Source organism: Clarias gariepinus, chromosome 4 (assembly GCF_024256425.1).
Source record: "Clarias gariepinus isolate MV-2021 ecotype Netherlands chromosome 4, CGAR_prim_01v2, whole genome shotgun sequence".
Classification (NCBI taxonomy): domain Eukaryota; kingdom Metazoa; phylum Chordata; class Actinopteri; order Siluriformes; family Clariidae; genus Clarias; species Clarias gariepinus.
Genome location: NC_071103.1, coordinates 13855137 through 13869745, shown reverse-complemented (window position 1 = coordinate 13869745; position 14609 = coordinate 13855137). Strand labels below are relative to the sequence as shown.

The window sequence follows — 14609 nt, the reverse complement described above, 5'->3', positions numbered from 1 at the left end:
GCACAGCAACAATGATTGGAACCAAGCACCTGTGCTATCGCCACCGAAGGACACCACACAACCTTTGTGCTTTTTTAGCGTGTTAAGACCTACAAAAAAACAAAAAAAAAACAAAGCCGGATACTGGAAAAAAAAGCAGCGCACTATGATGTCACTCAATTTGATGTCACTCAGGAAGTTGTTAGCCACTTTTTACCGTTAGTTTAGACCACGCTATGGCTGAACGGCTTGAGATATGAAAAATCATACATATTTTGCACCCTCAATGTCTTGAGTTTGGTGGCAATCATATAAATCCCCTAGGGGAAGTATATAAAATTCCATTAAATACATTTTGCAAATAACTGACTTTTTCTTGAGTAGCACCAATGACATGCATAGTGTTCAGCTCAATGAGATCTTAATGTGTACGCGTTTAACATGTATGGTATACGTGCGCGTTTGTGTAATACCCCTTTTTTACCTACGTGGTTTCGCGCGGTGGCCGTAAGTACGGTTCATCATAATTCACCGCATGTTTTGGCGCTGTGATTACATTTTCATTTTTCATGTTTAAAGATGTTTAAACTTTTAACTTTTTTGGCGGTCTTGCGAAAGCGTGTGAAGACCTCCAAAAAGCCCCAGATGCTGGAAAAAAAAAACTGGAAGAGCAAGAGAGTGTTTTGCACACTATGATGTCATAGTACTTGGGCCCTAATAATAAGTGCCTTAGCATACTGACAACCTCTCCTTCATGTTAAAATGTGGTCTGTTCCAATCTGATATCTGTACATCAGGGTTTTCTGGTTTCCTTCCACCTCCTAAAAACATCCCAGTAAATAAATTTTCTACCCTAAAGCCCCAAGATGTAAATGATGCAATGTTTCATTCTGTGGTGTACTACAGGAAATGTCGGTCAAGTCAAATTGGAAGGCTGACATCACTTTCTCCTATATCAAATTATTGCTTAAAATATACATAGATTATGTTCACATTATTATTAAGTAATAATAAAAGTATGTCCTACCTAAAAATAATGAATGCTTTTTCCACTTCTGGCGAAATGATGAACCATTGTTCACTTGTTCCCTACACCATTCGCAGTTCCCTTTGGACTGAGCAGTTTCACCCCCTACGGTTTGGAATCTCACCTAACGTGGCTGAACACCCATTGCAGTCCACTTCACATGGAACTACTAGCAGATTGGAAGGCAGTATGAGTGCCCAATGAAGGACTTGCATACCATTGACCTCACGCTCAGGGTTCCTTGACCAGACAGTGGTTATTGTGGTGGCTCAGGGGTCAGGGGTGTTGGTTACCGATCAGAAAGCTGCAACTGTTGGCACTGTATCATGGCTGACCTTGTCAAAAAATAATTTCACTCTGGTGTAATGTATCTGTGATTAAAAAAAAGGCTTCTTATGCAAGATAAAAGAACGAAATCTGGTATCGGGGTTCTTTCCAAAGAACATCAAGTTAAATTCCAATGCAGGAGGGAAACATGACGGGAAAAAGGCATACCTTACATTTATCTAATAGGCAAATAAGGTCAAAGTCATATTATGACTTCCATGTCTTGGACATTGCTCTGTTCTTTTTAAGTCAAAACACTTGAGTCCAACTCATCAGGTAAAGATATTTATCAGACCATAATCAAACAAATTAGCAGAGCTAAGCTTCATGAGACACCCCTACATTTTGTCTTTAAATTATTTGTACGTAAAATCAGATATATTGGATACTAGTATTTGATATACTAATCCCAGTCCTTTGAACCACACATATGATTGACTCAACATTTAAACAAATTATATAGCTGATTTTGGATACAGTGTCCTCAAAGACTTAAACTGAGAATCTGTGTTCTAAATCAACTTGTCAGTAGTGAAAGGTTAAAGCCATCTAAAAATAACCCCTCATAAGTAATCATGACATGAACTGATACAATCTGTTTCATTCACGCTTGTTAACTTCCAACAATCCTAGGAGCTGTAACTTTATCCTATTATTATGCAACGTGTCTGAGCTATGAATATTTTACATAAACACCTTCTGTTATTTGCTGATGCCCATGCGCCATATGCTAAAGTGTCATCTGCTGCTATAACACACGTCGTCCACTTAGAGGCAATGGCCTGCTTCATGTTAAAGGACTCCTGATGAAAGAAGTAAACAGTTTATTTTAAACTTATGTATATGTTATGAGCAGTTATAACATATTATTCCAATGTTGTTGATATTTACATAGCCTAAGAACATACAGTGAAGACGTATGTGAACCTCATGGTTCCAATTTCATGGTTTTTAGCATTAATTTGTTATAAAACGTGATCTGATAACAGTTCTTTATGTCTTTATTAAGTCTCCATTTGCCCAACTACAGACCCAAAGTCCTTAAAATCACATTGTAACCTTTTTCGGCTTTATGAAAATCAACAATTCTTAATCATAGATCCTCTGAAAGCTCTTTTTGGTTAGGCATTGTTCACAAAAAGTTTGAGTTGTTTTAAATCAGTCACAGTAGCTCTAGTCCAAACCTTCAACCTCAATTTCTTAACAAGACTTTAGGTATGCTAACATTTACATTTTTTGAGGTCTTTAACTCAAGGATTCACATGGCCATTAGTTGCTTATTGGCGGGTTTAATGTCTGGCACACAAAAGGCATGGGTTTGATTTCCAGCAAGCGCCCAAACCCCAGCCACTGAATGCAGTGCCAGTCCCAAGCCTGGATAAAATGGGAAGGTTGCATCAGCAAGGACATCCAGCGTAAAACCTGTGCCAAACTTGTGCGCAGATCGGATGGTCCGCTGTGGTGACACCTTGCCGGGAGCAGCTGAAAGACCAACAACAACTCAAAGATTCACATACTTTTTCAACTAGCACTATGAGGTTTTTATGGTTGTTCTCAGTAAAAAAGGAAGATCAGATTTTTTTTGTGTTATTATTTTAGGCCAATTTATTTGTCAATACTCTTGACTTACATAATATCCAATCACATTTTATGACAAATGAATGCAGAAAACCAAGAAATTCCAAAAGGTTCACATACTGTTTTTTGCCACTGTATGCATTAGGCATATACCCATATTTAAATATATTGCATATTATTGAATTAATTATTATTATTATTAGTATATTATTATCTATTTGTTTGTTTGTAAAAAGCTTGCCATGAAAGGTTCACAGAGCATCTAAGTGAGACTAGAGGTACTTTATACATCAGGACCAGGATCCCAAACTACACAAATAAAAACTAATGCGATAGTGAGGTTTTACAAGAACAAGTCCAAAGATCCTGACCATCTATAGTCATGGCAAAAAAAAAAAAAATGGAAGGATGCGCTTGTTACCACAAACTGTCACCACTCCCTGTGTCTAAAGTGTATACAGTATGTATATAAGATTTTGATGGTTTGTGTTTTGTTATTGGTGTGTCTAGGTGTTCATCTGTCAACCATTTTGGAGTATATATGTCTAAACATTGTAGATTGCACCTGGTGTCATAAAGAGGAACCTTTGTCAGGATTTCATATCAACAAAGGACATGAAAGCACCGTCTAGTTGGAGTAAGTATATTAGCAATGCACACACTGTTAGACTGTTAGATTTCATTCAACATGTGCTATGTAGATAGATATGCACCTTCCAATGGTGTTTGTTTTTACAGTACTTAAGTCCGTTATTGTACTGTAGTTCAGCTCCTGTAGACATGAACTTACACATATTGTACATACAGTTTCATCCGATTTTATTTTTAGAAGTATGCAGTTAACTTTAGTTTAAGCATAACTAAAAAAGTAAATGTTAAATTTGATTTTGTTCTTTATAGTTGATGATTGCTTTTTCATAGCCAGTACTAATTTGAATATAATGAGATATAGATAAAACAAGTAAAAGTTAAACATAATAGTTAGTCAAGTTTTTTTCTAACTTAAGTTTTACAAGAAAACCAAGTAAAGTAAATTTAATGTTTTATGGAATTGCTATTGCACGGGAAGATATACTGTAAACTGTATGATTCCAATATCAATACCTATTCCAAAACAATGGTATGCTTTTATTTAGCACTGCTGGGCATAGTTCTTATACACCCACAATATTTCTATCAGTAACATGTAACAATTGCTAATGATCCTTTATGATCAGCAAACACCATGATGCTGCCATGGCTGCACAATGAGCAATATACCAGCTGGAAGTAGTTGCATGGCCACAGTCGTGATAACAGGGACTGTTTGCCTTGTGTTACTTACAGTTGGCCAAGTTTGTACCATGGGAAATCCATTTGAGAAGGTGAAGGCAAAGGGGCTACAAGAGCCAGAATGAAAGCTGGCAGACACAAGAGGAGGCTTTGGCTCCAGTCCAGGAGATGGGTGTAATGAGACTTTCTGTGAAAGTTTCAGCTGTTCATTTTGTCACTCAAACCGCTGGCAGAATGTCTGTGTTCATCTAAGTGGATAGGGCTGATAGCCTTAGGTTGCAGTGGTTAGATTAATGCCAAGGAAAACATTAGTATGCCTTACATTTTTACAAAGCAGGGGGTAAATAAGAACCAGTGGAATAGAGACAGGATGGAAATGCAGGAATTGACTTTTTATTGAATTTTTTTTTATATATTTTATCTTTTTTTAATATTATTTTCTGGAGTTCATCTTTATAAAACACGCAAATGAAAAATTTATTCAAAAATGAAAATGTGTTATTGCTTAACATTTAAAGTGTTCGTTTTTTAAAGCACAGGTTATATCATTTTGCACTGCTTTCCTTCCTTGCAATATTTTGCATTTTCTATATGTTACAATTATTGAAAGCAAAATTAATAAATTAATTAAACAAATCAATCCCAAATTTGGCAGCATGGTGGTTTAGTGGCTAGCACTGCCACCTTGCACCTCCTGGGTCAGAGTTTGATTCCCACCTCTGGTCTGTGTGCATGGAGTTGCATGTTCTCCCTATGCTTGCTGTGTTCCCTTTGGTTCCTCCAGTTTCCTCCCTCAGTCCAAAGACATGCAGATTAGACTTATTCCCAAATTACTAATAGTGTGTGAGTGCACATGTGAGTGTGTGTATGTGTGTGCCCTGTAATGGATTGGTACAAGGTAGAGTGTACCCTGCCTCGTGCCCCAAATCTCCTAGAATAGGCTCCAGGCACTCTGCGCCCCTGTATACAGGATAAAGTAGTATAAACGATGAGTGAGTGAGTGAGTGCGTGAGTGAGAGAGAGTTCTAACAAAGAAATGCATTACTTTTGCAATACTGTGTTTTTGCAGTAGTTAAGAATCACAAAAAAATGTCCTTGCATTGTGTATTCAAGTTAAAGTAAATAAAATAAAATAAAAAAGTAATAAAAAAAAAAAAAGGATTCACATCTGCTTATTGAATATGAAAATTTGAACATACTTACACCCTGGAGAGCAGCCCAAATCTAATTAAATTTTCTTGGGGAAACATTTTCTTCTCAATTTCAGTCATGCTTAATCAGGAATGCTGCTGATTAGAACTGGAAGCCAAACCACTGTAAGGAATCCACTGACTAAGACTTTGAAGGTGACAGAGACAGGAGAGAGGGAGAGGGTGACATGAAAAAAACTTAAGACTGGATTAGAGAGTAAGAGAGGGAGTGTGTGAGAGACATACAGGGACATGTCATAGCTGTGGTGAAAGAGGCAGCCAAGAGAATTAAGAGCGAGAGAGAGAGAGAGAGAGAAGTTAAGGGATGGGTAGGGCCTAATGAGACAGCCAGATCAACGAGCTAGACAGCACACCAATGAAAGGCCTATAAAAACACACACACACCACTGGATGCATGGTGCAACAGACTGGAAAGAGGAGACACTCAGACACTTGTAGCAATTCCAACACGTAGCTGATAGCTGGATACTCACTGAGCTTTATTGTACTCATATTTAGATAGTAGAAGAAGGTGCCATTCCATACAAATGGACAGGACAGAGTGAAGACAAGCAAAGATTTTACCTAATTTGGCTAATCAGCCATGTCTGTAAGTAGAATTCTCTTTTGCAGCATTTGTAATAGTAAATCCTTTGTATTTAATCTCGTATTGATTTTTATCCATTATTTATGTTTGTTGTATATTTATTTTAGGCAGACCGGAATAATAGAATTAGAAAAAGGGAATTAAATGTACCAGACAACATTGTCCATATTTAATATTACTCAAATGTAATTTATTATTATTATTATTATTATTATGAGTAGTAGTAGTAGTAGTAGTAGTAGCACTAATTACCTTTTATTTGTTCAAAACTTGCTAACGATCTGCTAACCAGCTTGTAAGACCTTTTACTTTCTAGTATATAAAGCTGCACAATAAAACCCGAGCATGTGCAGTAGACTATGTGAGAGGAAGGCAGATGATATATTATTAAGTAGCTCACAGTGATTCTTGCCATACCTGAACACGGCAAAATGTGTTATAAAGACATTACAACATCAATACGGGCGAGACTTGCTCTGTATCACGTTACAGGGACAAAATGCCGACAGGGTCAGTTGCATGTCATCTCATAACAGGTGCACTGAAACAAAAATGGATAAGACAAAATATAAAAGACAGTGATGATTTAAACGAATGTGTTTTGTTCATTTTGCTCTTGGTTCTTACAGGTTAGATTCAGTGCAATGGTGTTTGCATTTTATATCAGAAATGTAAACTTTCTAAATGTTTCATACTAGTAAAGCAGTCCACCACGAGGAATAAAATCAAATAAAAAAATATAAGGATAATAAACATTATCCATCATCCACCTGCCTTAAACTCTGAGTATGCATTTCACTCACTTTAGTTAGAGTTAAGACAGACAGTAAGATCTTCTAGAACTAAAAGTGACTACTGGTGGCGAAAGTACGAGAACGTAGTGATTAGCACTGTGGCAATGCACCTCCAGTGTTCAATTCCCACCTCAGGAGTTTGCATGTTCTCCATGTGCTTGGTGCGTGTCCAGTTCCCTGCAATGGTTTGGCACCCTGTCCAGAGCGTACCCTGTTTCGTGCCCGAAGTCCCCTGGGATACGCTCCAGGACTGAACAGGATAAGGATAAAAAAAATGTGTGAGTGAATGAGCAAAAGTAACTAAGGTACAGACATTGCAGAGGATCACCAGTGGATATACTCTTGTCTATAGACATTTAGTCTAGTCTTGTATTGACCATTTACATATTGTTACATACAATGCATTAAATACATGTTTTTGTTTAGTGCAGTACAGTAAAAGTTCTAAAGGTACTTTTTCTTGGTACTGCAGTGGTGATTCAATACCAGATTCAATACCAGGGGATGTCTTTTTGTTCTTTCATTTATTTATTTCACCTAGGGCAGTGAATGCCTGATATGTATAATAATAATAACAACAACAACAACAATAATAATAATATCAACAATAATAATAATAATAATAATAATAATAATAACAACAAAAACAATACTGTTTATTAATATATGACCTCATGCATATTTTTTGCTCAAAGTACATTCATATAAAGGTAGACAAAACATTTAATGGTAATATCTTCAACACCACTGGTGCATAAACATAAAAGGCACCTTCACCATCCTTTTGAAGGTGGAATATAGAGAAGGCTAGTATGAGATACTATTAAGTCTTAATTTGGAAAAGACCGGTTATTAAGCTGTCAGAGATGTCTGTATAATATGATCTCACTTACTATATCAATGTGATCATGAAGCATTTCCTTGGCATGTATCTTGTAACTAGAGGTAGTCTCAACTGTGCTATATGGCTTAGATTATATGTTTTTATCAATTTATTACTGTGTGGTTTAATATCAGCATCCAGATATATAACAAGATTTTAGGTGTGGTTGGTAGAGGCAGATTTTACAGTGCATAATTTATTTTAAAGTTCTCAATTTACCTTAAACGAGATTTAAAAGTACTGTATACTACATGCATGGTCCTAAATTCCTACTTAAAGCTGTGTTTTTTTTTGTAGTTCCTGAATTCTGTATAAACAAGTCTGGGTAAGAGCTGTGAAGGTACCGAAAAGGCACTAGCATGCCTTGCTAAATATATACCAATCGTCTGACCATCCAATAAAACTTAAAACTGCACATGAATATAAATATAATTGTAAAAACACAGCCATATCAAATATACGAGAAGTGAGTTAATGATATAAAAATAGCTCAGTGATAGTAAAAGAAAAAGCAACTTGATCCAACAAATCGACTTAGAAATGAACTACAAGCGTTGTGCAGGACGTAATGTAAAAGCGGGTATAACATTTTTATACACTAACGTTCAAATTGGTATAAAGTCATCACAAGCGATGCATTTGCACCATCGTTGAACCCAACTCTCAAATCCTCTTTGATTGTTTCCCACTGTGTGGTTTGTCTTCAATGTCCTCAAAACTTTTTCATCCATCTGTGCAGATTGCTTTTGTCGGAGGTCTTCCTTATAAACATTCTGTAGCACAATGGGAATCTCGAAAAGGATTCCAAAGATGGGTGCAACTATGCTGCAAATGCATAATGTGTGATGGAGGCTGATGAATAGTACCGTTCTACAGAGGAAAAGTTCCTCTACCAACATGTGCACTTAAATGATCTACTTCAGTTGATAAGTTCTAAGTTCTACCCACTTTTGCATTACTTTCGGTACAGCCCTCGTATAACGTTCAGTCGTGATAGATTGTAAAGTTTGACCAGGTCAACCTTATTTTAGCTCTCCGAGATCCAGCTTGCATGGAAAATCCGGTGAGTTGCGGGATGTGCATGTACGTTTGGCAGGGCATCAAAGGCTACTTCTAGAGACCTTATCAGCAAGGGACGAACAGCTTGCATCGCCCACTTCACACAACCTAGCAACGCTGAACACACTACGCGGCTGCAGTACACATTACAGTCTCTCATAACGCGCGTTCAAACTTGCTAATGTCCAAATACCAGTTCAATCCGTTCAATTAAAGTGTCTGCTGCATGTGTGGGCTCTTTGTGATGGGATGCAGCTGTATGGAATTAATGCATATTGTAGTAGATAAACTGGCATGGGATAAAAATCCTTATATCAACACATATTTATATAACCTAAATACTTCTACTTAGAAAAGGTCAGTGATAAAAATAGTCGGGTAAAGACAATGAGTTTTATGTTACATGAAGATTAGTGGCGAGTATTTTGAGCAGTTGGAAGCGTTAACAGGCTACCGCTATTGTGTGTGTTCCATGTTCCATGTTCTCCTCCTGATTTATGTTACAGACTTATAACCCAGTTTACTGACAGGCAGACAGACGGGAAATCCCGTACGCACATATGTACAGATCGTACGCTTTTGTTTTTTTTTTTTATATAATTTTCTCAGATCGTACCCCCACCCCCCCCCACCCCCATGTTGGTGTTATGACAGCAACACCTTCTGACAAAGTGATAAAAAATACTGTATGTGGTTTGTTCTCAGGACGCAGCACGAGATCTGGACGAGCTGTGCTATCTCACAGCTCAGTGTATGTCGTCGATGGTGACCTCCGAACATTTCCGAGTAATCAAGGAGCTCGGAGAGGGGTCGTATGGCAAAGTCATGCTTGCTGTGCACAAAAAGAGAGGTGGGTGATAGAAGAGAAAGCACACCACACTTATATCCTTTAGTCAGGCAGTTCAGAACGCCCTAGCAATACTCTTGTATGACTATTCTTCCTTCACCTTTAGATCTGCTTCTTTATTTTTTTTATTTAAGAATTATCAAGTAATTTTATTAATATTCCCGATCTCGCCTTGTGATATCACGCTGCAGGTTCTGACTTTAATCTTGAACTTTTTTTTTGATGTAAAATATACTATACAATAGGCCAGAAGTACTTCTTATAGGGTGCATAGTACCTTATAACCTTTAATGTCCTTGATCTCCAGGCACACCCATGGCGCTGAAGTTCTTTCCTCGCAGCTCTACGACTCTCCACACTTTTCTGCGTGAATACAACCTTTCCCTTTCCTTCTGCACTCATCCCTCTCTCACACGTGCCCTTGGAATCTTTTTCTCTACGCCTTCTCACTATATCTTCGCCCAGCAGGCTGCTCTCTATGGAGATCTCTACGATGTCATTGTGTCTGATGTGAGTTAAATGAAATCTATTTATTCGTAGTAAAAAAAAAACAAAAAAAAAAAACATGACAGCTTGTTGGGTGTAATTTTGATTCTGCTTTGAGTCAGGTTACATTTTGGTTTGCTTATTTGCAGATTCTCCTAAAGGATATTATAACGCATGTGGAGATGATTTAGTCTCCCTGCTAGCTCTGGGAATCTAATATATCATAAGTTATTAGACGCATCAAGCTATGCAATTACATTAGGATTTATGGCAGTGATAGAAAGCAATAGGCTGGATCAGGTACTGGATCAACTGTACAGTACATGAACTCCTGTTGCACGGCAAAACACCTGGTCCTGTCATCAGCCCACTCCAATCTGGGGACACACTAGTACTAAGTAGAGGACTTACATTATAGTCAATTTTCATGATTCAGCTATGAAATAACGCCCATGCCATTATGCAATTAAGTAACAACATCAATAGTTGTTATTGTAAGACATGAAGGTCAGCTATACCTGGAATAGTTCTTGCAAGAACAGTATGCAAGTGCATTTGCAAAACCCATCAAGCACCATGATTAAACTGGCTCTCATAAAGATCATCCCAGGAAAGGAAAACCAAAACTTACCTCTACTGCAAAGTAGAAGTTCATTTAGAGTTACAAACCATTTACAATGATCAACTCTGGACTCCACAATCCCTTGTTGGACTACAGAGGTTACTAGATGGTTGGAGCTACACATGCTCCTGAGCTCCTAGTGATCCAGACCCCTCTGAACGCCATGTTAACTTAGACATCTTATGTTGTATTGAACTTCCAGCTGCCTAACACATAGCATGCCTGGATAAAATTCTTAATATCTTTTATCACGCAAATGAGGATGGGTTCCCTGTTGAGTCTGGTTCCTCCCAAGGTTTCTTCCGATTGCTATCTCAGGGAGTTTTGCTTTGCAACCGCCGCCGTCGCCCTTGGCGACGATCAGGACAATCTCACAATTTTCTTGCTCATTAACATTTCCACAATTTTCTTTTCATTATGTAAAGCTGTGTTAATACAATGACCTTGGTTAAACGCGCTATATAAATAAAAATGAATTAAATTGAATTGTATTAAAAAATGTATAGAGATTAGAACCATTATGAAGGCTTTACAGAGCATAAGATGCAGACACATCTCAGTATCAACTGATTAAAGGAGATTATTGCATATTTTGGATTTCTTCAGCTAATGTTGAAAGAAAGAAAAATCATATGCATTGATTCTTCCCTTTCTCATTCTCTCTCTCTCCAGGTGGGGGTGAGCGAAGTGCAGGCTCAGAGTGTGATGTCCCAGTTAAGCGGTGCTGTGTCTTACTTGCACTCCCTGGGTTTTGTCCACCGTGACATTAAACCGGAGAATGTGTTCCTGTGTGCCCCAAACTGTCGCTGGGTCAAACTAGGTGACTTTGGTCTCGTGCGTCCTCAGGGCACCCAAGTGCGTGCTGTCTGGTACGAATCGCCTTTCTGCGTGCCTGAGGTTGAACAGGCCAAGAACCGAAAAAAGGACAGTACAGGAACCGAGCAGAAAGAGGAGAAAGAAAATATCTGGATGCCAGTGGATCCCAGTTTGGATAGCTGGGCCCTAGGGATCCTCACATACTGCGTGCTCACCAGTTGTTTTCCCTGGGAGGAGAGCACATCAGACGACCCAGGATACCACCAATTCTGTAACTGGTTCAACAATGTAAAAGAAAAGGAGGAGAGGGACATGGGAAAGAACGGGCAAATGGCCAGGAAGAAGAGAGGACGGGACATTGGAGAGGAGGAGGAGGAGGAGGAGGCAGTAGTGGTCGTACCTTCTCAGTTTGAATCTCTAAGCACTTTAGCTTTGACTTTGCTAAGGGGACTACTGCACCCACTCCCCTCGTACCGAGCCAAGCCTGATGAGATCCTCTCCTACCTCGGGGGACCCTGGCTTATGGAAACAGAGAAAGAAGAAAAAAGGAGACAGCAGGAGGCACAGGAGGAGGCCAGGAAGATAGTAGGAAGAGGAGGAATGGAAGAAAACCTCGAGCGGGAAAGAAAGAGAGAAAGATAGAGAAAAGGAAGAGTGCTATCCAAAAAAAAAAAAAAAAAAAACAGTCACTGTTATGTATATGTGGGAGGTATGCTGACATATGAATATAGTTATAATAGTAAAAATATATATATTAAAAACAGATTTAAGGTAATTTAAGAGGCTGTTGGGTCTCTATGCAAAATATTGCAGGAGGGCACTTCAACCAGCATTTATTAACATTATCTCATATATAATATATGTTTGGTAGCCTTTGGGGGCCCGTCCTGGCTTCGGGCCGCAAGCTGTTGCCTGGCTTGCATGTTGATAAGAAGCGTCTCTGAATATACATTATGAACAGATTGTTTACAGTTATGCACTCCGCAGAGTTGCCATGGAAACTATGTACTAATTCAGTCCTAAATGTAATAACATGTTCTACAGTTGTACAAATTGTCCTCAGTAACACTTTAACATATCTTTATTACATATTTTTTTTTTTACAAATTGCTTTGATGGTTGTAGCAAATACATTAGGATTTCCATAAAAACTGAATATTAATACACTCAATACTTTTCAATGCATTTTCTGATAAACATTTTTATATGAAATGTTGACTTTTTAATGTTATACTGTACAATGTGTTTTTTTATTATTATTATTATTATTTTTCATGTACTGTATAACCTCATGCATGCTGAAATTGCACGTTCGTTCACCTGAAACTGTGATATTGCAAACCAGCTGGCAGACACACCATCTTTCATAAACAATAACAGTATGACAATGTTAGGAAAAATAAGTGACAGCCTGAACTGGTGTTAATAGTGAGGAATTTACAAGCTTGTTTAACATGCAAACTGACTCCAAGAGAGTTCCTGCTGTAGACACCACTGCTCCGTGAAGCGGATCTAGAATTTCTGGAACTATTTTAATCATGGAATTTTAAAATAGCTGAGAATTTTGACATGGCTTGTACTTTTTTTCTTTTCTTTTTTTTTACATTAGAGATGTATGTAATCATACCTTTAAACAAAGTGCACTATTTTCCTCTCATATAAGCTTGTATCAAACATCTTCTTTGATTCTATGTATAACTACTGTGAGTTTGTTATAAATGTTTGATGTATGGAGTTCAACTTCATTTATATGTGAAATATTTTAATAAAAAGCTATTTCTTATTGTCGAACATGACTAAACTGTGCCAGTATAGATTCAAATCCTTGTAGAAAATAATCTGTGAAGACGTGACAGACAACGTGTTTTGTTTAGGACAACGTGTCACTAAACACAGATACACTGCCGAGGTATCAGATTAATGTTGCTCAGGGATTCAGCAGCTGGCTTCAGACATGTGACACCAAAGCCAATTTCCCAATTTCCTCATTTCAATCCATCAAGATACGCGTTCAAGGTAAACTCACATCATTAAGGCCAGCGACTGCGTTGTGCAGTTTTATTCATATTTTTAAAAATAAAGTCATTCTAAAACATTCTATATCTTTTCCATTTTTTTTTTAATCTGCAAACTCTTTAAGTGCTGTCTCTCCATCAACACTGTAGTTCAACATGCGGTGCATTGCGAGCCTCAGTGTCCCTTCTAGAAATAGTAACAGCCCCATCTAACACTGTCTAACACATCAGCACCTCGTACAGCCCTGAACTGCGTGCCCTTGCAGTCTCACTACCCCCTGCTTTTCCCGTCTCACTCCTTTATTCATTCTTTCATGCACATGCAGTATTTATTCGCCTCACTTCAGTCCTTGCACAGAACATGGCTTACTCACAGTTCAGTAACGGTGGAGTCCAGAGCAAATCATACATTTAAGCAAGGGTCATTTAATCAACCTTTACTTCTGTCTTTCTCTCCTTTTACAAAGACTAATTATGCTGAAATTGTATTTAATTAAAAACAATAAGAAATGGAATTTTTTCATAACATTTTTTGCTTTTTTTGCATAAATTGCAGAACTTACATTTTGATGGGAGGACAGCTCAGTATCATAAGTAAGTAATACAACATTATGGGGTGTGCTGTAATACTAAAATAATCAACAGAATTAAGGATGATTGAGTAATTGAGCACAGCATGAAGCAGAGTTACAGTACCAGAGCTACCCCCAAAAGTGGTTGTTTTCTTAAAACCACTTTATTATCTTATTTACTCCAGTGTTTTGTTTCATGACTGCATTTTACAATTTGTTAAAGAGCACAAAATAATAATTATAATAATAATGATAATAATAATAACAACAACAACAATAATAATAATAATAATAATAATAATAATAATTATTATTATTATTATTATTATTATTATTATTATTATTTGTATTATTATTATTATTATACCAAGTTTAAAGCTTCTATACATTACATATTATGGACTTTTTTTTTATTTTTATTTTTTTTTACAAAATTACAAAATCATCTTACAGCATATTGCAGCTATAATTAGCAGTTCCTTACCAGAATTTTTAAAATTCCTGTCTGAAATAAAAAACAGCTCATCATCTTACG

At 37.3% G+C, this 14609-nt stretch overlaps 1 protein-coding gene across 1 annotated transcript; it reads left to right on the top strand.

Moving 5' to 3' along the window:
* The first annotated feature begins 5758 nt into the window (after positions 1 to 5758).
* sbk3 (SH3 domain binding kinase family, member 3) lies at positions 5759 to 13167 on the top strand. Its single transcript, XM_053494899.1, has 4 exons — positions 5759 to 5983; positions 9422 to 9566; positions 9871 to 10073; positions 11344 to 13167. Exons 1-4 carry the CDS (start codon positions 5978 to 5980, stop codon positions 12127 to 12129), a joined length of 1140 nt encoding a protein of 379 aa, XP_053350874.1. The 5' UTR covers positions 5759 to 5977; the 3' UTR covers positions 12130 to 13167.
* Positions 13168 to 14609: the final 1442 nt, after the last annotated feature.

Excerpts from the sequence above, each read along its gene's own strand:
- sbk3 (XM_053494899.1), top strand. Across the intron at positions 9,567-9,870 it reads TGCTGTGCACAAAAAGAGAG|GCACACCCATGGCGCTGAAG; the intron begins GTGGGTGATAGA and ends CTTGATCTCCAG. Across the intron at positions 10,074-11,343 it reads ACGATGTCATTGTGTCTGAT|GTGGGGGTGAGCGAAGTGCA; the intron begins GTGAGTTAAATG and ends CTCTCTCTCCAG.